At 42.0% G+C, this 24688-nt stretch overlaps 1 protein-coding gene across 3 annotated transcripts in view; it reads right to left on the bottom strand.

Annotated features, from left to right (window-relative positions):
- The window catches only part of LOC137435288 (nuclear factor of activated T-cells, cytoplasmic 1), a 96592-nt gene that overhangs the window by 32684 nt on the left and 39220 nt on the right, over positions 1-24688 (bottom strand). For all 3 annotated transcript variants that reach the window (XM_068128931.2, XM_068128933.2, XM_068128932.2), the window contains exons 6-8: positions 12176-12316; positions 11250-11305; positions 11008-11140 (exon numbers count right to left, since the gene is read on the bottom strand). In XM_068128931.2, coding sequence (XP_067985032.1) covers positions 11008-11140; positions 11250-11305; positions 12176-12316 — 330 coding nt within the window. The remainder of the gene's footprint in view (positions 1-11007; positions 11141-11249; positions 11306-12175; positions 12317-24688) is intronic.

Here is a 24688-nt window from a genome sequence, read left to right as displayed (position 1 = left end):
AAATGTGAAAAAATTCTGACTCAATGCGGGGCTCGAAACCACGGACCTCCATTGATAACGCGTCAACAGCCCACTGCATATATATATATATATATATAATATATATATATAATATTATATATATATATATATATATATATATATATATATATATATAATATATACACACTACCGCTCAAAAGTTTTAGAACACCTCAATTTTTCAGTTTTTATTGAAATTTACGCAGTTTAATGTCTCAATGTACTCTGAAATTAAGCATAGAACAAATAAACAATTGGAGATAAAAAGAAATAATCGAATCATTTTATTAAACAAAATTTAATTTAAATTTTTGACTCAGAAAAGTAGCCACCTTTTGCAGATATAACCGCCGAACACACTCGTGGCATTCTTTCGACAATGGAAATCAAATATTGTTCGGGAAGTTCTTCCCAACACTGTTGCAGAAGTTCCCACAAATGTGTTGCACTTGTAGGTGTGTTGCACTTTCACCCTTCTGTCCAGTTCATCCCAAACCAGCTCGATGGGGTTTAAGTCTGGAGACTGTGCTGGCCATTCCATGATTTGAAGCCTACCGTCTTGTTCTTTTCCTCGAAGGTAGTTTTGACATAGCCTGGAGGTGTGTTTAGGGTCATTATCTTGCTGTAGGATGAACCCCTGACCAACTAGGCGTATACCAGAGGGTATTGCATGGTGCTGCAAAATGCTGTGGTAGCCCTTTTGGTTCAGGGTGCCAGTCACTCTGTGAAAGTCGCTGACTCTGGATCCAGCAAAAGAGCCCCAGACCATCATGCTTCCTCCTCCATGTTTGACAGTTGGTGCCACACACTGAGGAACCATCCTTTCGCCTACTCGACAGCATAAAAAACCCTGCGTGATGAACCAAAGATTTCAAATTTTGATTCATTGGTCCATAAGACCTTCTTCCAGTCTTCAGTAGTCCACTGGCGGTGCTTCATGGCCCAGGCAAGCCTCATTTTCTTATTTTGCCATGTTATCAATGGCTTTCTTCATGCCACTCGACTTGTCAAACCTGCAGCTCGAAGTCTTCTCTTCACAGTTGAAACTGAGACTTGCTTACTTCGACCAGTGTTAAGCTGTGCTTGAAGCTGTTGTCCTGTGAGCCGCCTATCACACAAGCTGTTGACTTGTAGTACTCAGAACCTTGTCTTCTGATCCTGTTGTGGCTTTGGGTCTGCCAGACCTCTTCCTGTCAGAGTTTCCTCCAGTTTCCAATATACTACTTCCTGCAGTGCAATATTGTCCAAATAATGCTTCAGAGGGTGTAATAACAGTCTGTTCCAATACTGCTTTTATAGAGACAGGGGGTTTGTAATCAAGTAATCAGCAGAGGTTGGGACACTTGTCGGAATTGTTTGCATCAACTTTCAAGGCTTAATTTACTTATATTGCTGCAGGCCAGCTGTAAGTTGTTAACCCATTACTTGTTCCCTGAAGAAGCCTTTTTTTTGCAATATAACTGTGCAATTTACATTATTTTCCTGTTTTTGTTAACGTAAACTTCTTTTTTTTTAACTTCGAGCAGTTTACTGCTTACCTTTGTACCATTTCAGGTTATTCACTGGACTTGAATTGCTTAAATTTCAATAAAAACTGGAAAAATTGAGGTGTTCTAAAACTTTTGACCAGCAGTACATATATATACATAAATAACAGAGATGACTGTCCATTCGTCAGTTTGTGGTTACGCTGAATGAGGTGTGGGGCTAGGTGCAATGTGATTGGCTCCTGGCAAGATTGAATAATGTATCGTATGGGCTTATTAAAAGCTGACATTCGAAATCTGATTCCATATATCACAACGGAACTCATGGCCTAAAAAATATGTCGAAATCTAGAGTGAAATCCGAACAAAATTAGGAAAAAGCGATTTTTAAATTAAATAATAGGCTTTGCAAGACGTGAGGTAAAATGGCTCCAAAATTCCTTTTTTCACACTTTCAAAGGTAATTATTGTATGTCTGATTTTATTTTACACCATTCAGGGACATTTTTTTTTTTTTGTATACAAGATCGAGGCTCGTGAAAGAGCTAACATTAATCACACAAAAAGTCAAACCGACACACAAAACACAAAAAATAAGGGGAGCGGCAGACAAGATGGGGAGAGAGGGGGAAGGACACAAACACAACATTTGAGAGCAGGGACATCGAGAGAAATGTGGGAGGGGGAGGGCTTTGGGGGAGGTGGGAGAGGTATAAAACATATGAACACTGCAAGGACTTCCAGGAAAGAAGTTGGAATTTCAAAAAAAAAGTGTATCTGGGGTGAATTAGTGGGGGTAGAAAAGATCAAGGTTTTGGATGGGGGAAGATAAGAGATGGTGGTGAACAGCTGTTTTAAAGACCTGGAGGGAGGAGTGGAATTGAAGGGAGTGGGGGAGTTTGTTCCAGAGGTGGGAGAAAAGGGGAATGAAAGAGTGAAGGTGAGCAGAGAGCCTAGATTTTGGCAGTTTAACCATATTGCCTAGATTTTGGTTGCAGGCAGATCTTGTGCGACCTGAAGGAATATTGGGGGGACAGAGCACAGAGAGAGCTGGGGGAGCAAGGCCGGAGAGGAGTCGGTAGAAGACAGAAAGACCACCAACCTGCCTGCGGTGAGTGAGTGAGTGAAAGGCCCTCGGAGTTAACTTCATCGCAGGAGATTCCAATGATTCTGAAAGCTTTGGTTTCAACAGCGTGAAGCCGAGCTGGGTGTGAGGCAGGAGCACCAGCCCATAGGGGGGAACAGTATTCCACTGAGCTGCGGATGAAAGCCTTGTATGTGGTGAGGAGCTCAGGTGTGCCAAGGAAGGACTTCGCATGACGGAGGATGCCCAGTCAGCGACTGGCTTTGGAGGCCAGCTTGGAAATGTGGTTTTCCCAAGAAAGATCATGGCAGATAGTGAGACCCAAAAGCTTGAGCGACAGAACTTCTTGGAGAGGATTGTTGAGAACGTGGATGGGAGGGTTTTCCAGTCGGTCCTTTCAGAGAGACATTGTAAGAGTGTGAGATTTGTCAGGATTGAAAGACATGTTCCACTTGTTTGACCAGTCTGTGATTTTTTCCAGGTCTGCAGAGTGTGAGGAGGCTGCAGACTGCCGATCTGAGGGATGAGGCATGGAGCGGCAGATAGTGGAGTCATCAGCAAAGAGAAAGAGAGGATTTTCCAGAGAGTCGGAGAGATCATTGATGAAGAACAGAAATAGCACAGGGCCCAGAACACTACCTTGGGGAACTCCGGCCAGAACAGGAAGGGGGAGATGAGAGAAATCCATTCAGGGCCACACGTTGCCTTCGACCAGAGAGGAAGTCCGCAACCCATGAGTGGAGATTTCCATGGATATCATAGGAGGAGATTTTGGTGAGCAGAGCTGGGTGCCAGACCGTATCGAAGGCACGTGATATGTCAAGTGAGACAGCTCTGATTTCCTGTTTGGCATTGAGAACCTCCATCCATTGTTGAGACAGCAGAAGCAACATGTCCAGAGTAGAATGACCTGGTCTGAATCCAAATTGATGATCAGAGATCAAGCCATTGGAGAAGAGGAAGGATTTGATATCCGAAGCAATGATGTATTCCATGACTTTGCTGTTAATTGGGAGCAGGCTGATTGGTCTGTACTTGCAAGGATCTGTTTTTGCACCTTTTTTGTGTAAAGTGGTAATGTTTGCTGATTTCCAAGATGCTGGCAGATGACCTTGAGCAAAAGAGAGGGTGAAAAGAACAGAGAGAGGGTGAGATAGAGCGGAAGAGCAGGATTTTAGGACCCGTGGGCCGATGCCGTCTGGTCCAGTTGCAGAATCAGAGTCGAGGTTTGACAAAAACTTCTCCACCTTGTCAGGAGAGAAGGACACAGAGTCCAGGAGCAGTTGGGTTCGACTGGGAAAGGTGGGAACAGAGAGAGATGGGTTTGGGACACAAGATTTTGAGGATTTTTGAGGATTGGTCATGATCTTTTTGGATTTGGATTCTACTGCAAATATTAGCTATTGATTTTTACCATGTTGTAACCCTCAATTATTGGGATGGAGAATGTTCTAGTCCTAACTGATGTCGTCACTAAATTCACTGTGGCAGTGCCCACAAGGAATCAGAAGGCAGATACCATGGCCAAGCTTATTGTGAGTGAATGATTTACAAAGTATGGGGTACAAATGAAAATCCATTGTGACCAAGGACGAAACTTCGAGTCAAATTTCATTTCAAATTTGTGTCGTATTTACAGGGTGTCTAAATCGATAACGACCTCCTACCATCCTGAAAGCAATGGCCAGTGCAAATGTTTCAATCGACACTTCATGAGCTCTTGAAGTCACTGTTGCCTGCAAAGAAATGCCACCGGCATGAAAATCTGATGGAACTGGTCTATGCTTACAATGTGACAACACATTCGATGACTGGATACACCCTTTCTACCTTGTGTTTGGACGTGATCCAAAGCTGCCAGTCAACATTTGGTGCCTTTGCACCCCACTGTGTATATGCGATCATTAAAGTTATACCTGGACAAACGTCTGATGATACCATCACGACGACATCATGACTGCAAACCCAGAAGGACCTCGAGTAGTGCAAAAACGTCAAGGTCAATTTCTGTCACCGGGCAAATAAAAAATGAAGGTACCTAGTACGTGATGAAAAGTGAAGGTACCTAGTACATGATGAAAAATGGAGGTACCTCGTAAGTGATGAAAAATGAAGGTACCTGGTACATGATGAAAAATGAAGGTACCTCATAAGTGATGAAAAATGAAGGTATCTGGTAGGTGATCAAAAATGAACGTACCTAGTATGTGATGAAAAGTGAAGGTACCTCGTACATGATGAAAAATGAAGGTACCTCATAAGTGATGAAAAATGAAGGTACCTGGTAGGTGATCAAAAATGAACGTACCTAGTATGTGATGAAAAATGAAGGTACCTCGTAAGTGATGAAAAGTGAAGGTACCTAGTACGTGATGAAAAGTGAAGGTACCCAGTACATAATGAAAAATGAAGGTACCTCATAAGTGATCAAAAATGAACATACCTAGTATGTGATGAAAAATGAAGGTACCTCATACATGATGGAAAATGAAAGTACCTAGCAAGTGATGAAAAATGAAAGTACCTAGTATGTGATGAAAAGTGAAGGTACCTAGTACGTGATGAAAAGTGAAGGTACCCAGTACATGATGAAAAATGAAGGCACCTCATAAGTGATCAAAAATGAACATACCTAGTATGTGATGAAAAATGAAGGTACCTCATACATGATGAAAAATGAAGGTACCTAGTAAGTGATGAAAAATGAAAGTACCTAGTATGTGATGAAAAGTGAAGGTACCCAGTACATGATGAAAAATGAAGGTACCTCATAAGTGATGAAAATTGAAGGTACCTGGTAAGTGATCAAAAATGAACGTACCTAGTCTGTGATGAAAAATGAAGGTACCTCGTAAGTGATGAAAAGTGAAGGTACCTAGTACGTGATGAAAAGTGAAGGTACCCAGTACATGATCAAAAATGAACGTACCTAGTATGTGATAAAAAATGAAGGTAACTCATACATGATGAAAAATGAAGGTACCTCGTAAGTGATGAAAAATGAAAGTACCTAGTAAGTGATGGAGAATGAAGGTACCTAGTATGTGATGAAGGTACCTAGTATGTGATGAAAACTGAAGGTACCTCGTGCATGATGAAAAATGAACGTACCTAGTATGTGATAAAAAATGAAGGTAACTCATACATGATGAAAAATGAAGGTACCTAGTAAGTGATGGAGAATGAAGGTACCTAGTATGTGATGAAGGTACCTAGTATGTGATGAAAACTGAAGGTACCTCGTGCGTGATGAAAAATGAACGTACCTAGTATGTGATGAAAAATGAAGGTACCTAGTAAGTGATGAAAAATTAAGGTACCTAGTAAGTGATGAAAAATTAAGGTACCTAGTAAGTGATGAAAAATTAAGGTACCTAGTACGTGATGAAATATAAAGGTACGTCGTAATTGATGAAAAATGAAGGTACCTCACACGTGATGAAAAATGAAGGTACCTAGTAAGTGATGAAAGATGAAGGTACCTCATACGTGATGAAAAATGAAGGTACCTAGTAAGTGATGAAAGATGAAGGTACCTCGTACGTGATGAAAAATGGAGGTACCTCGTAAGTGATGAAAAATGAAGGTACCTGGTACATGATGAAAAATGAAGGTACCTCATAAGTGATGAAAAATGAAGGTATCTGGTAGGTGATCAAAAATGAACGTACCTAGTATGTGATGAAAAGTGAAGGTACCTAGAACGTGATGAAAAGTGAAGGTACCTCGTACATGATGAAAAATGAAGGTACCTCATAAGTGATGAAAAATGAAGGTACCTGGTAGGTGATCAAAAATGAACGTACCTAGTATGTGATGAAAAATGAAGGTACCTCGTAAGTGATGAAAAGTGAAGGTACCTAGTACGTGATGAAAAGTGAAGGTACCCAGTACATAATGAAAAATGAAGGTACCTCATAAGTGATCAAAAATGAACATACCTAGTATGTGATGAAAAATGAAGGTACCTCATACATGATGGAAAATGAAAGTACCTAGCAAGTGATGAAAAATGAAAGTACCTAGTATGTGATGAAAAGTGAAGGTACCTAGTACGTGATGAAAAGTGAAGGTACCCAGTACATGATGAAAAATGAAGGCACCTCATAAGTGATCAAAAATGAACATACCTAGTATGTGATGAAAAATGAAGGTACCTCATACATGATGAAAAATGAAGGTACCTAGTACGTGATGAAAAATGAAAGTACCTAGTATGTGATGAAAAGTGAAGGTACCCAGTACATGATGAAAAATGAAGGTACCTCATAAGTGATGAAAATTGAAGGTACCTGGTAAGTGATCAAAAATGAACGTACCTAGTCTGTGATGAAAAATGAAGGTACCTCGTAAGTGATGAAAAGTGAAGGTACCTAGTACGTGATGAAAAGTGAAGGTACCCAGTACATGATCAAAAATGAACGTACCTAGTATGTGATAAAAAATGAAGGTAACTCATACATGATGAAAAATGAAGGTACCTCGTAAGTGATGAAAAATGAAAGTACCTAGTAAGTGATGGAGAATGAAGGTACCTAGTATGTGATGAAGGTACCTAGTATGTGATGAAAACTGAAGGTACCTCGTGCATGATGAAAAATGAACGTACCTAGTATGTGATAAAAAAATGAAGGTAACTCATACATGATGAAAAATGAAGGTACCTAGTAAGTGATGGAGAATGAAGGTACCTAGTATGTGATGAAGGTACCTAGTATGTGATGAAAACTGAAGGTACCTCGTGCGTGATGAAAAATGAACGTACCTAGTATGTGATGAAAAATGAAGGTACCTAGTAAGTGATGAAAAATTAAGGTACCTAGTAAGTGATGAAAAATTAAGGTACCTAGTAAGTGATGAAAAATTAAGGTACCTAGTACGTGATGAAATATAAAGGTACGTCGTAATTGATGAAAAATGAAGGTACCTCACACGTGATGAAAAATGAAGGTACCTAGTAAGTGATGAAAGATGAAGGTACCTCATACGTGATGAAAAATGAAGGTACCTAGTAAGTGATGAAAGATGAAGGTACCTCGTACGTGATGAAAAATGAAGGTACCAAGTAAGTAATGAAAAATGAAAGTACCAAGTACGTGATGAAAAATGAAGGTACCTAGTAAGTGATGAAAAGTGAGGGTACCAAGTAAGTGATGAAAAGTGAGGATACCTAGTAAGTGATGGAGAATGAAGGTACCTAGTATGTGATGAAAAATGAAGGCACCTATAAAGTGATGGAGAATGAAGGTACTTAGTAAGCGATGAAAAATGAAGGTACCTCGTAAGTGATGAAAAGTGAAGGTACCTCGTAAGTGATGAAAAGTGAGCGTACCTAGTAAGTGATGAAAAGTGAGGGTACCTAGTAAGGGATGAAAAATGAGGGTACCTAGTAAGTGATGGAGAATGAAGGTACCTAGTAAGTGATGAAAAGTGACGGTACCTAGTTAATGATGAAGGATACCTCACCATCTAAATCATGACAACACAGCAACTGTGTATAGATACAGTATATGCGTGTGTATAGATACAGTGCCTTCAGAGAATATTCACACCCCTCGACTGTTTTCACATTTTGTTGAGCTACAGCCTGAATTTAAAATAGATTAATTTTAGATTTTTTGTCACTGATCTATACATAATACCACATAATGTCCATGGAATTTATTTTATAGAAATTTTTTACAAAATAATTTTTTGCAAAATTTAGGGATGGGTGAGGTGATATACATACATGTATATGTGTGTGTGTATGTGTATATATATATATATATATATATATATATATATATATATATATATATATATACATACATACATACATACATACATAATGACTGAATGCAGATTCAGTACTGTCAAAGCAGCCTCACTGCAAGGATGGATGGTTTGTCGTTGCCTTCCCACTGGTTGTCCAGACAGGAATTGGGAATTTGGCCAGAGTACTGTTGATACCTCACCTTCTCTTTGTAAACGACACCACCAGATTTTTTACATTTACCAACTAATGCCAACAGTTCGATGCACAGTTTAATGCCCATCCAAGGGACAGCTCACATTGATGTATCTCCCTATTTGTGAAACTTCAGGATTACAGTTAGAAATGATTTGAACCCACATTAGACAGCTCAGCAGTGAGTTGCATACCTCAAAGTTATCCTGACAGCCTATATTTTATGCAATTGGGATATATGAAATATATAGGTATTCAAATAAATTATTCAATTCACTCCACATTTGCCGGTAATTGATTCAACTTCCCAATCTGTCTTATTGAGCACAGAACGGACTATTTATTTGTACTCAAGACCAGAATAGAGTACTGTTTGCTTGACAGTTCTTATCTGTTGTTCTTAAATAAATGCTTAAATATATTTGAAGAAAATTTAAATTTGCTTTAGTAGGATGGTGCAGTACTTTTTATAACTCTCTGCTGGTGATCAAACAACCTATCTCCAGATCCACGTCATCTTGAGAAAGCAGAGTTCCACACCGGCCGTTTCTCCGACCACAATGGCCGATATTTCCAGGGAATATATATAATCGCCTCCGCACATGTACCAGAAAGCACCACGCATGAGCATGGCATTCTAGATAACTTCCCTTTTGGAGAACTGCTTCCCCTTCTGCGTTAATGCCACATGCAAGTAAACCAAATCCGTCTTATTCCGGAAATCTCCCTAACAGATCTGGCTTCTTAAATTAGTAACATATCATAAACTGCCGGAATTCTTTCCAATGTCACATCATATGAGCATCTGCCAACACGTAGAACATTCTTTTCAGGAGATACTTGACATGTTTGTTGAAAATGAGAAAATTTTCAAAAAATTCAAGAACTCTAAATCAACAGAAATGTGTTTCATAGAGCATGGCTTTTGGAAACAACCAAATTTAAATTGCACAGTTTAAATTAGGATATAAAAAGTCAACCAAGTAGTACAGCGAAAATGTGATCTCACCAGCTTTTTCTTTTAATTAAAACCACCTTTTATGTACATAGTCAAGGCTCGTGGAAGAGCTTGAACACAGAATGGATCAGGACGCAACATAACAAATGGAACAGCAGGAGGAGAAGGGGGAACACCAACAGCAGGGTGGAGAAAATAGACAGAGACGGACAAACAAGGGATGCGGGTAATGATGAGGGGTAGAGGAGAACACAAGGGGTGGACAAGATGAAAAAGCAAAACTTTGGGATGGGTGGAGGTGGTTTAACAGGTGTAGCAAATATCACTGTTTTGGATGAGGTATGATTTGAGGTGGTGGCCATGCCTTTTAACTCAAAATACAGTCACTTCGCTGATGGGTTTAATCAAAATGCAGCATGTGGCACTTCAAAAACATATTGAATGTCTATCTTTGAGTCTCAATGACGATTTAAAAGGAAGTGAAACACGTGAAAAAGGATATTTTATAGCACTTTTATAACATCTTTTATAACAAAAAAAAAACAAAAAAACTTAGCCCGTTGCGTCCGCCGCCGAAGGTGGAAAGACGTTATGTTTTCATCCCGTCTGTTTGTTTGTTTGTCTGTGAGCACGGTATATCAAAAGGTTGTGGACAGGTTGGGTGCATGACAAGGATGAATTGATTCGATTTTCGGATTTGGATCCGGATTCTATAATTTTTAAAGTGATTCTTCACCAATAAGAGATGGAACCAAAAACGATATATAGCATAATATTTCAAAAAGTTGTGGAGGGATTATGACTAAACTTGGTGGATGAGTTGGGTAGTGACAAGAACAAGCCGATTAGATTTTGGTTCAGGTCCGGATCCAGATCTGGCCTGGCAGTGTGATACATAACATAAACTGTTCAGTGGCCTGGCAGAGGTATACGCTCTGCCAAGTGCCATTGTAGTTGTTGTTGCTGTTGTCATTGTGGCTGTGGTTGTCGTTTGTGTGCTCCCTCCGAGTACTACTATATATTTTCATATTGCTTTGAGAATTATTACTTTATATAATTTTGTGTGCTCCTTCAGTGTATGTCACGCTTTATTTTAAAGAGTTCCTGCTGTAATACCTCTGAAAGTGCTACACTAAAGGTCCAAGTCCGCTTCTTTCTCTTCCCTCCCAGAAAGACAGGTTTTTAAAACAGGCATCATTATGATGAAGTGGACACAAATTTTTGTTCCAAGTAAATCGATTATTAGCTTTCCACCGGTACCATTTACATTGTTTTACGACAAGAGGAGCCCTTTAGAACGAAGCCTGATGGACGGACGTTGCTCCTTTTCGTAATATACGCTGCATATAATGTTCCATAGGAAATAAAATTATTTCAAAAAACAAACGGTATTATGGCCCTACAACTCCCTGTGAAAAGTGCTTTCCTGCTGTCCACCATGAAACCTTTGACGACAAATATAAATATTATATCTGGATTCTACTAAGCAGGTAAAGTAAACACAAACCTGCCAGTGCAGGTCGGTAGGTGAGCGTGTGCTGCTGGCTTTGCTTCTGTTTACTGTTGCACACAAACACTTGTACGCTCACCGGCTGAACGATCTGCTTTTGATAGGGTGGGATTTGCACCGTCAAACTTGTCTGAGGGAGGTGGAACAAAACAGTGAAGGAAACATTAGATAACAGCAAAATGACAAATATACAGTTTATAATGCACAATGCACATGCGTTGCAAAAAGATCGCACTTACGGGCTGATATCTTTTTCCATCAACCTCGGTTTCATGCTCCCAAATAGAGCGTCCTTCTGCAATAAGAATGAATAAACAAATTGGGATTTAAATAAAAACTCATGCAGAATGACAATATGGATACACGAGGCGGTTCCTTTTATTCTTTATTTACAAAATCTGGCTCATGTAAGCACGAGAACATGGACATACAAGGGCAGCTGCTAGAAGTTCAAGAACACGTGAAAATAACATATGAATGCTGATATTTTGTGCAAATATATTGCCTACCCCAAGGAAATTTTAGAGGAAGTGAAATTAACACTGCTGAAAAATTTTGCCCTAAAATTACGATGGTGGCTCATAATACAGTATTTCAGTATGCTGTGGAACACAGGTACTGCATACATCAATGAAGTTCCTTGTGACGAAGAACGTCAGACCAACTGAAATTTACAAGTAACTGTCTGCCCAATTCGATGAAGCATGTGTTTCACAAAGTTGTGTTTAAATGGCGTAACGAGTTCAAAATTGGCTGCGAATTGTTGAGCAAGTTGAGCATTTTCACCTGGAACAACTGCTGTCACCCAAGCAAACATTAAGCGAGTTGACCAGTTAATTTCCCAGAATGGCCAAATTAGGAAAAATCCAATTGCAAGAGGGTTGGAAGTCAATATTGGAAGTGTGGACACAATCTGTGTACCCCTCCCAAATATTTCTACTAAGATGGCAAATAGATGTGACCACATTGATGGCAACAAGGCAACAGCTGAGCTGGGAAATACCAGTTTCATCAAGTTCCTTGTACAATTTCCCCAAAATAGGTGCGGGTTCATTAAGTTCCGTGTACTTTTGATTTTCCAAAATACACGGTCCACATAAACTTGGAATTATCCTCGTATTATTTAAAGGAACAAATTGCATTGCTATGTTTGATTATATCTCACCAGGTCCCTTTTGCGAGAACACGACCTTTGACCCGGGCAAGAAGTTCGATCCGTAGAGGACAAGAGACTCTCCACCCATCACTGAACAGGTAGTGATGCTGATTCTCTCAAGGAGTGGCAGCTCTTGCGCTGACCTCTGAGCTGTACACGGCCACAAAAGAGACACTCGTGTACCATGCAGATTGTTTTCTCTCGTAAACATAGGCCAAGCCTCATGGAATAACTATTTAACATAGGAAGAGACAATGAAAGAGAGAGAAACAGGTGTACAAGGGACACAGACAAAGAGGGAAAGAAGGGACAGGCAAGCAGGGCAAAAATAAGGGATAGAAAGAGATACTGCAACATGACGAAGATGAAGAGCACAGAAATAAATGTGGGGAATGGATGTGGGTGATGTGGGGAAGAATGAGGGAGTAGAGGAGTATGCATGGAGTGGACAAGATGGATGGAGAAGCAAACTCTCAGGAAGGAAAAACAGGAAACTTGGAAAGAGGTGTGGTATAAAAGTTCACGGCTTCGGAAGGAGGCTAATTTGAAATGGTGGACATTATTGAAGAATTTTTAAAAATTCATCCTTTGGGATTTGCTATGTACTCATTGCCATCAACCGATGTTTCTTCAAAGGTCTTCAACTCTTCTTTTCTTTTCTTTTACAGAAAGCTTTCTGAACAAAAGAAACCCATCAAATCACGGCCTTGCAACATACCGTAGTCGTGCAACAAAATATTGGTGGAAAATAGGCCATTTGAGGTACTCTTTGGAAGTTTAAATGAAAGCTCTACAACATCTTCAAATTCACCAAATTACTGATTATCATAAACCTGTGCCAGTAAAGAGGTACATGTCATGCAAACCCCAGCAGAACGTTCAATTGGTGTCTGGTGGTTAACAATCGTGCAAACATTCCTCAACTTTGAGGAGAAGAAATAGAAAAAAAAGAACAACTAGAACAGCATTCGGTAGAGAGCAAACCTCTGCCAGACTGGACATTTTGTATCCCAATGATCGGCTGGATATGCATCCGGACCTTAACCAAAATCTAATCAACTTGTTATTGTCAGCTACCCAACTCATTCACCAAGTTTTGTGCAAACCCGTCCACAACGTTTTGAGCTATCGTGTTACATATTGTTTTTCGCCCTATCTCTCGAGGGTGAAGAATCACTTGTGGAATTAAAATAAAATTATAGTATCTGTAGCTGTATCCAGATCTTCACCAAAATCGAATCAATTAATCCTTGATAATTGACACGAATAATATAATTACAGTTGGACCCCGCTATTCGCGGGGGATACGTTCCTGGAAAATCCCCGAATAGCGAAACCCGCGAATAGCGGGGCATTGTTTCAATGGAAAAAGGGGGGATAGGTTCCAGAGTCGTGAAAATCCGCAAATAGAGAGGAACAAACCGCGAATGGCGAGGCAAAAATCCGCGAATGGTGATGCAAATCCTGAGAATGTCGATGACAATCCGCGAAGGTCGATGAAAATCCTGTGAATTTATGCCGCGGAATTGTTTCAATGGAGAAAAGGGGAATACGTTATAGGTTCCCGGTGGTTCCTGATTCATAGATACCATGATACCAATATGCTTAACCACATGTCACCATGAAAGTAAAACAAGACCAAAACTCTAACAGTGGCGTAGCTGGGCTTGTAAAATATTATAAACCACAAACACATATGTTTAGCTTTTCAAACAGTCATTAATGCTGCTTATAACATTAAACAAAGAAATTTGGAGGAATCCCGACATCAGTGAGGTAGGTTTTACTTGCAGAACTGAGGGAAGATCTACTGTAATCTATATACCACACAAGGCTTCGAGGTGTGCTCATTTACCAAGCAGCTAGCTAGTGCTTGCCAAGCCAGCTGTTCCTTAACAGTTTTGAATGGAGTGCTTGCTTGAATGCTTAAACCATTTGGCGATCTCCTCACAAAAAACTTGGCAAATGAACACACACCCAATGTTCTTGAGACCCGATCATAGATCGACTGTAATCTATATATCCCAAAGATGAATGATCCTTTCTGCAACTCCCGTAGTAGTGTAGCAGCATAGCAAACCTGTTGTGCATTTTGTGATACAAGCACCAAATTTGGCACAAATGTACATTAATATGTTGCGAACATTTTCAGATATTGGGCCACTTGAAATTCCGTAATTTTTTTTTTCAAATTTTTTTAAATTTCGTAATTTCAAATTTTTCGGGTGACACCGTCACAATTTCGGTCTTCGAGGCCGGCCGATATAGTGGGGCGGCTTAGCCCAAATATTCAAAAGAATTGTGCATTTTGTGATACAAGCACCAAATTTGGCACAAATGTACATTAATATGTTGCGAACATTGTGTGGTCAGCAATGAAGACGAGAGTCTGAATTACATGTATGCAAAAGACCTTGTGAACCAGTGAAGCAAATACACGGGTAAGCATGAATTAAATCTAGGGCATGATATAATTTCCATGATGTTTACCTCTACACTCAATGGTGGAAGGAGGTAATGTTTTGATCCCAGCTTGTCTGTATGTCTGTTTGTCTGTTAGTCCACAAAATTCCAGACAAAGCTTGTAGTAGTGGTAGTTGTAGTGGTAGTGGTGATAACAGAAATTGTTATATAGAACTGAACTTATATTATTATTATATGCAGAAAATAACTTCATTTCTATATGCCCTGCAGTGGACAGGTTAATTGGTTTATGCACTGAAGGGGTCACCCTGGTGTGCACTGCTGTGTTCTGCCTCACTGAGTTGTTCAGGTATGATGTACTCAGCACAAGCTTCCGGTCGGCCCGGAGGTGGGGGTGCGGGGCCTGTCACGGAACGTCAAAACAAACGGCCTGCCGGGGCCGCCCAAAAGTCGGGCGTGAGGGGCGCGTCCACTAATGGAACGCCTCTCGCTTCCCAGATCGAGGGCCACGTGGTCAGGAGAACCTCGTCCCTTCCGGTCACACTTTGCCTATCGGCCGGCCTCGAAGACCGAAATTGTGACGGTGTCACCCGAAAAATTTGAAATTACGAAATTTGAAAAAATTTGAAAAAAGAAATTACGGAATTTCAAGTGGCCCAATATCTGAAAATGTTCGCAACATATTAATGTACATTTGTGCCAAATTTGGTGCTTGTATCACAAAATGCACAATTCTTTTGAATATTTGGGCTAAGCCGCCCCACTATAGTGAGCGGGTGTACTTGTAAATTAAAATGTCGGTCGGTGCAGTCAGCCGTCATAATGACATCATAGACGTAATGATGTAACGGAGACAAAACTGCCGCTACTTTAATATGTAGAACATGATATATTTTAACTTCCAGTGCGTTTGCAGTCACTACAAAGGGATTAAAGTGTTATGGTTATGTTTACTATAATATTAACATTACGTTATCATTATTTCGAAAATGATATTACTATCAAAAAACCGAGGCGAATTCCTTACTTCCTCAGTTATTAATATTAGTGACGAACACCGCTCATCATTGATCATGAACCATACACCACTTCAATCCATTAACCTTCCATTCACGACATTGGGATTAAAGTGTTATGGTTAAATTTACTATAATATTAACGTTACGTTATCATTATTTCGAAAAGGATATTACTATAAAAAAAACCGAGGCGAATTCCTTACTTCCTCCATTATTAACATTAGTGCCGAACACCGCTCATCACTGATCATTAACCATACACCGCTTCAATCCATTAACCTTACATTCACGACATTGGGATTACAGTATTATGGTTATATTTACTATTATTATTATTACGAAAACGATACAACTGAAACGATACACTACTGTATTAAGAAACCTGGGCTTAATTTGTCCGAAGTGGTCCGAAGATGAGTCATCACGCCTAAGGCCTATACGACTACGTCCCGTATTGTTGGAAGAGATGTATCGCCGATGCTTTCGATATTTGATGGTCATTTTAACAATCAGTTTGTTTGTGTTTCACAATGAATGAAAACGTAAAGGTAGAGCATGGCGATTGTGATATATGACAGGTTCGACGATATTTTCGGCATGAATGGCATATAAATCAAAAGGGCTACCACAGCATTTTGCAGCCGCGTACGCCTTAATGACATCAGACGTAATCACATCACCGTCATGTGACCAGATTCTCAGCTCTGATTGGTATACGTTTGAGGGGACATACATACATACTGTACATACAAACACTGTTATAGACGGCTCTGCCCGATGGGCTAACGCCGTAAAAAACACAACACCATCGTGTACAGTTAAAAAAATTTATTTTACAAACACACAACTTTCAAATGATGATGATGATGATGGTGATGATGATGATGGTGAATTAAAATCCCATGAATTCCTCGAACTTTGATGGCAACCCAAATGATGGTGTAGCAAAATCGTGCACTAAGGGAGAGCCAGGAGAGGTAGGCGAAGGTGAGGATGGTGGTGAGGATGCTGAGAGGAAGGCAGGAGAGGGTGCTGGTGGTCTTGAGGTGGAGGGAGCAGGGCTGAAGAAATGGGTAATGGGGAGCTGCCTGACACATTGCCCAACATTTTGATGCAGCTCTTTGTACGGGAGCAGCACATCATCAAAGCCCCTCTTGAACTTGAGGTACCTCGCCACGACTGGGTCAGCGTCTTGCACCCTGTTGACAAGTGCCCGCATGTCCTGCAGCAACACGCCCAGGTACTGGTCTGTTAGGGTGGACCTCGGCACCTCTTTCTCATTACTGCCCGCCTCCGCCTCCTCCTCAGAAACCTTTGGAATGGTGTCCAACCGATCCTCGATGAGCAGGTTTAGGGAATGGTTCAGCATCATGGTTTTCAGCATGAGGTCCCTCGTCTGTGTGTTGTCCTCAATCCATATTCTGAGAGTCTTCTCCATTCTTTCAATGTGGACATTCCGGACATGGGTGTCTACCTTCGTACTCGATACAGCGTTCACTGAAACTTTCTCACGAATCGCCTTCTCCTTCTTCCATATGTAGCGAATGGTGGATTTGTTGACGCCATAATGCCTGCCAACAGAGGCCTCACTCTCTCCTCTTGAAAGCCGGTCGACAAGCTCCATTTTCTGGCTCGGGATCATCACTTTCTTCAGCATCTTGGTAGTCGACGCATCGCCGGCACTGATCTTGCGCTTGGGAGCCACGATAGAACAAAAACACAGTTCGAAGCAACGGGACGAGAACAATGTTTGAGATCGAGGACACCGTCTGTATATGTAGGATTGCGAGCATTGTCGGTATCTGCGGGAGGTACTCTGCCCATTGTTTGTGGGTCATGTGTGGGTCGTGCAGGTACACTGCCAATACCGGAAATTGCAAACTGTAATCGATTTAATGAGGCGTTTGCATTCTATAATTTGCGGAGTTGACTTGTTTACACATCGGGGGGGGGTTATCCAGTGAAGCTCGCTTATAGTGCGGCTAAAATTCACGGCCACGAAAGCCATGAAAACGCAAAGCACACAGCAGTGAATGTACGGTACTGTACTGTACAAGCAGGTCATGCTCACGACTTGTATATTTTTTGCTTACGTACATCCAGTGGCTTTATGCATGGCTGGTGAAGGACGGGTTTTATAAATGTGTCAGGCTAGTGGCTCGTGAATTTTTTTTTTTCGCTCCTGAAAAGACACTAAACCGCAGAACACGGCTGTGATAAGGGGGGAAAAAAACCGCGATTTCACGGAACACGGCCACGAATAGGGGGTGGGGGGAAACCGCAATTTCGCCGAACATGGCCGTGAATAGGGAAAACAAAAACCGTGATTTCGCGGAACACGGCCACGAATAGGGGGGGGGAAACCGCAATTTCACGGAACACGGCCACGAATAGGGGGGAAAAACCGCAATTTCACGGAACACGGCCACGAATAGGGGGGAAACCGCAATTTCGCGGAACATGGCCGTGAATAGGGAAAACAAAAACCGCGATTTCACGGAACACGGCCACGAATAGGGGGGAAAAACCGCAATTTCACGGAACACGGCCACGAATAGGGGGGAAAAAACCGCAATTTCGCGGAACATGGCCGTGAATAGGGAAAACAAAAACCGCGATTTCACGGAACACGGCCACGAATAGGGGGGGGGGAAACCGCAATTTCACGGAGCACGGCCACGAATAGGGGGGAAAAAACCGCAATTTCACGGAACACGGCCACGAATAGGGGGGAAAAAACCGCAATTTCGCGGAACATGGCCGTGAATAGGGAAAACAAAAACCGCGATTTCGCGGAACACGGCCACGAATAGGGGGGGGAAAAACCGCAATTTCACGGAGCACGGCCACGAATAGGGGGGAAAAAACCGCAATTTCACGGAACACGGCCACGAATAGGGGGGAAAAACCGCAATTTCACGGAACACGGCCACGAATAGGGGGAAAAAACCGCAATTTCGCGGAACATGGCCGTGAATAGGGAAAACAAAAACCGCGATTTCGCGGAACACGGCCACGAATAGGGGGGGGAAAAACCGCAATTTCACGGAGCACGGCCACGAATAGGGGGGAAAAAACCGCAATTTCACGGAACACGGCCACGAATAGGGGGAAAAAACCGCGATTTCACGGAACACGGCCACGAATAGGGAAAACAAAAACCGTGATTTCGCGGAACACGGCCACGAATAGGGGGGGAAAAACCGCAATTTCACGGAACACGGCCACGAATAGGGGGGAAAAACCGCAATTTCACGGAACACGGCCACGAATAGGGGGGAAAAAACCGCAATTTCGCGGAACATGGCCGTGAATAGGGAAAACAAAAACCGCGATTTCACGGAACACGGCCACGAATAGGGGGGAAAAACCGCAATTTCACGGAACACGGCCACGAATAGGGGGGAAAAAACCGCAATTTCGCGGAACATGGCCGTGAATAGGGAAAACAAAAACCGCGATTTCACGGAACACGGCCACGAATAGGGGGGGGGGGAACCGCAATTTCACGGAGCACGGCCACGAATAGGGGGGAAAAAACCGCAATTTCGCGGAACATGGCCGTGAATAGGGAAAACAAAAACCGCGATTTCGCGGAACACGGCCACGAATAGGGGGGGAAAAACCACAATTTCACGGAACACGGCCACGAATAGGGGGGAAAAACCGCAATTTCACGGAACACGGCCACGAATATGGGGGAAAAACCGCAATTTCACGGAACACGGCCACGAATAGGGGGGAAAAACTGCAATTTCGCGGAACACGGCCACGAATAGGGGGGGGGGGGGGGGTGGGAAACCGCAATTTCGCGGAACACGGCCACGAATAGGGGGGGGGGGGGAAACCGCAATTTCACGGAACACGGCCACGAATAGGGGGGAAAAACCGCAATTTCACAGAACACGGCCACGAATAGGGGGGAAAAACCGCAATTTCCCGGAACAAGGCCACGAATAGGGGGGGGGGGGGGTGGGGAAACCGCAATTTTGCGGAACATGGCCGCGAATAGGGAAAACAAAAACCGCGATTTCTCAGAACACAGCCGCGAATAGAAAAAAACCCGCGAATTTGCAGGACATTTTTGCAGCGAATAGAGAGACATGTCGCATTTTATCAACCGCAAATAGCGGAACCGTGAATAGCGGGGTCCGACTGTATATGAATGGGCTGGGACATGTTACAGGTCGGAAGACATCCAGAACTAGAATGGCACTTGGTTGAGAGCATACATCCACAAGGCTGAACAATTTACATTATGGTACCCACAGAGGCCAGATCTGAATCTGCACCTGAACCAAAATCGAATCGGCTTGTTCTTGTCACCAAACCAACTCATCCAGAACGTTTTGTCATAATCTGTCCACAACTTTTTGAGATATTGTGCTATATATCCTTTTTGGCCCGATCGCTCAATGGTGAAGAATCACTTTTTAAATTCTCAGTCCTTGACCTGTCCTTCCTTCCCATATCAGATGCATAAGGTGGAGCAGAACTGACGCCATTCGTTTTTGTCTCGCACCTTTTCTCCAAAGTGGTCTGCCTGTAGCTGCACTCGTTAAAAAGTTGTGGTTTGTAAATAAGACAAGCTATCTTCTCCCTATGTCCAACCTGCCAATCTGTATGATGTTTTGAAGGAGCATGTATTGAACATGAATATTCGATGTGGAGATTTCCTGCTAACCAGCGTGTCCACAAATGGCGGATTGTGGAATGGGTAACTCACACAACCACACGGGACCAGAGATAACACGACTTATGTATTGCAGCCAACATGGCGGATTCTCTATACCGATAAGACAAGTCACATGACCTGTGATCTGCTGGAGTAACACGTGACTATGCAAACACATCAGGCAACAACACCAGGATGTGTTGGAGACAGCAGATGCCAATGCTTTCCCTTGAACAAAAAATAAATTCCACTACCCTGTGTCATCTTCAGTTGACCTTCAGGCATTGAAAGTGGTTCGTGAAGGACTTGGGCAAAAAACTTACTGCAGCTAAATGTTTCCACACGCAGTCAATGGTGAAACTACAAATGGCCAATCTGCGAATGTCACGGATGGAAACCCTCACATCATTCTCCTTTAAGCTCAATCTCTCTATATTTTCATTCCAAACAGCAACATTATGATCACAAATTAATACTGTAGCATTAATATAACAAAATACAATGTTACAAACACTTGTGAGGTAAACAAATACAGATGCCATTCTGACATGATAACCAATACAGACGAAGCTGCCAATGAGAAAGGTCGGATATGAAACACTTCGTACAAATCGAAAAATCAAAATGATAATTGTATTGAGAAATCTATGAAACCTCCCACCCACCTTAGAATGGATAAAAGTGGCGTCATTCTGGTGGAAACTCAAAATCACATTTGTATTGAGATATTATCAAACCAGTGAATGTTTCTGCCAAACCCATGAATATGTGTTTCCAAAAAACCAAAGCTTTCAGAATCATTGGAATCTCCCGCGATGAAGCTAACTCCGAGGACCTTTCACTCACTCACAGTAGGCAGGTTGGTGGTCTTTCTGTCTTCTACAGACTCCTCTCCGGCCTTGCCCCCCCAGCTCTCTCTATGCTCTGTCCCCCAAATATTCCTACACGTCGCACAAGATCTGCCTGCAACCCCCTTATGGTTAAACTGCCAAAATCAAGACTCTCTGCTCACCTTCACTCCTTCATTCCTCTTTTCTCCCGCCTCTGGAACAAACTCCCTCACTCTCTTCAATCCCACTCCTCCCCCCAGGTCTTTAAAACAGCTGTTCACCACCATCTCTTATCTTCCCCCATCCAAAACCTTGATCTTTTCTACCCCCGTTAATCCATCCTAAACCCACTTCCTTCAAATTCCATGTGTTCTTTCTTAAAAGTCCTTGTTGTATCCATCTTGTTTATTATCTCTTCCACAGATGTCCCTGTTCCCAACTGTTGTTGTACTTCCCTCTCTCTCTCCCCCTCTTGTCTCCCGCTCCCTTCATTGTATGTTCTGTGTTAATTTCATACGAGCCCTGACCAAGTATACCAAATAAAATGACCATACGTGAGTATAAATTCACGCACACCATAATTTCTAATGGATCTTCACCAAAATTGAATAAAGTCGTCCTTGTCACACACCCAACCTGTCCACGTACACTACATGACCAAAAGTATGCGCACATCCCTTCTAATTAGTGGACTTGGCTGTTTCAGCCACACCCATTGCTGGCAGGTATATACAGTGCATTCAGAAAGTATTCAGACCCCATCACGTTTTTCACATTTTGTTATGTTGCAGCCTTTTGCTGAAATCGTTTTTAATTATTTTTTCCCCCTCATCAATCTACACTCAATACCACATAATGACAAAGAGAAAACAGGATTTTAGAAAGTTTTGCAAATTTATTAAAAAGAAAGAACGGAAACATCACATTTACATAAGTATTCATACCCTTTGCTGTGACACTTGAAATTTAGCTCAGGTGCCTCCCATTTCTCTTGATCATCTTTGAGATGTTTCTACACCTTGATTGGAGTCCACCTGTGGTAAATTCAATTGATTGGACATGATTTGGAAAGGCTCACACCTGTCTATATAAGGTCTCACAGCTGACAATGCATATCAGAGCAAAAACCAAGCCAGGAGGTCCAAGGAACTGCCTGCAGAGCTCAGAGACAGGATTGTGTCGAGGCACACATCTGGGGAAGCCTACAAAAAAATTTCTGCTGCATTGAAGGTTCCCAAGAGCACAGTGGCCTCCATAATTCTTAAATGGAAGAAGTTTGGAACAACCAGGACCCTTCCTAGAGCTGGCCGCCCGGCCAAACTGAGCAATCGGGGGAGAAGGGCCTTGGTAATAGTGTTGTGTCTTTGCCTCTCACTCATGTGTCTTTCACTGAGGAGAGGCTTCTGTCTGGCCACCCTGCCATAAAGCCCAGATCGGTGGAGTGTTGCAGTGATGGTTGTCCTTCTAGAAGTTTCTCCCATCTCCACACAGAATCTCTCGAGCTCAGCCAGAGTGACAATCAGGTTCTTGGTCACCTCTCTTACCAAGGCCCTTCTCCCCCGATTGCTCAGTTTGGCTGGGCGGCCAGCTCTAGGAAGAGTCCTGGTTGTTCCAAACTTCTTCCATTTAAGAATTATGGAGGCCACTGTGCTCTTGGGAACCTTCAATGCAGCAGAGATTTTTTGTAGGCTTCCCCAGATGTGTGCCTCGACACAATCCTGTCTCTGAGCTCTGCAGGCAGTTCCTTCGACCTCATGGCTTGGTTTTTGCTCTGATATGCATTGTCAGCTGTGAGACCTTATATAGACAGGTGTGTGCCTTTCCAAATCATGTCCAAACAATTGAATTTACCACAGGTGGACTCCAATCAAGGTGTAGAAACATCTCAAAGATCAAGAGAAATGGGAGGCACCTGAGCTAAATTTCAAGTGTCATAGCAAAGGGTCTGAATACTTATGTCAATGTGATATTTCAGTTTTTTCTTTTTCATAAATTTGCAAAACTTTCTAAAATCCTGTTTTCTCTTTGTCATTATGGGGTATTGAGTGCAGATTGATGAGGGAAAAAATGAATTTAAACGATTTCAGCATAAGGCTGCAACATAACAAAATGGGGAAAAAGTGAAGGGGTCTGAATACTTTCTGAATGCAATGTATGCACTGTATACACACACACACACACACACACACACACACACACACACACACACACACACACACACACACACACACACATAATAGCTTGCTCACTTTGGAGTTATTTGGTACTTACTATTACGCACAAAAGGAGGGTTAGTTGAAGCTGTTGCAAATGCAATGCTATCATGTGGCACTGTACCATACCTAGCCCAGAGTATGCTCAATCCCACGATATCTTTCAAGTTGGAAACCCATCCTGCTTATGGATAGTAAAGGTCTGATCAAAACACCACATCCTAGACAATGAACAGAGCAACTCAACACAATGCATACAAACAAACTTGTGTTTTTATCTTCACATGAATTAGCATTTGATGCCTGTTGTATCAAAAACGAGTTTTAATAATATAAAAACAAAACAGAAGTATATATGTTGCTTGGTATGAGAAAAGTGTTCACAAGAAACCTGTCAAAACCACATGAGGTTTTGCAAAACCTTACATTTCCCACAAGCGCTGACCAAATTTGGTCTTAATAAAATAATCCGTATGGTTAATCAGGCATACATTTAAGATACGAGTCACTGCTTTCTTTATCTTTGCACACCCAAGTGTAGCACTCCTTCGCCGGTTCCTGTTTCAGCACAAGGAACCGTACAACCATCTTGCTTTTATACGAAACCTTTTGCCATCCGGCTGTGTGGCGCTCTTTCAGCAGCCAGCTTCTGCATTCAATGTCTTCGTTAAACTTTGTTGCAATATATTTCTTCTATTCACCCTCTTTTACCCACTCTTTGATCATCTGTGGAATCATCGCACATTTTGCTCTGTTTAATTATTCAAGATGGTGGCACACCGCCATGTTATATTTTGGCCCCACAAATTTTTTTGCCCATTATCTGTTATACTTGTGTTTGTTATACACGGTGTGTACCCCGGTTTAGAATAGGTACACCGTATCCCTGCGTGTCGTAAGAGCGTGACCAAGGGTTGGCGTCAGGAAGGGCATCCGGCCATAAAAAAACATTGCCTCAAACAGGGAACCATGATTGTCATGGGGCCCGCAAGGCTAGAAAAATGGCCTTAAAACGATCATTCATTCATTCATTCATTCATCTGTTATACTCACTGACCTTTCCCATTTGTCTATTTCTAGTTTTCTGTCCACCTTGTTGTTTGTCTGCAGTTCCTTATTTGGACAGTCCCTTACTAGGATAGTAATTTGGAATTTGGAAAGTGTACCAGCACACACAGGATAGATTAGAGGCAGCATACTTACCTTTGAATTGTCAAGTCTTATCTTCATTCATATAACAACTATAAATAATCCACCTGATGTTTCATCCGCAGGGAATTGCATGAATGAGTAGGCCATCTTTTTGAGGGCAATCAAGCCATGCTTCTCCTATCTGCTAGCATGCATGTGTGGATATTAAC

The sequence above is a fragment of the Myxine glutinosa genome, chromosome 9 (assembly GCF_964187855.1).
Source record: "Myxine glutinosa chromosome 9, kmMyxGlut1.1, whole genome shotgun sequence".
NCBI classification, from domain to species: Eukaryota; Metazoa; Chordata; class Myxini; order Myxiniformes; family Myxinidae; genus Myxine; species Myxine glutinosa.
The sequence above is the reverse complement of the archived record's forward strand: the minus strand, read 5'-3'. Positions and strand labels throughout refer to the sequence as shown.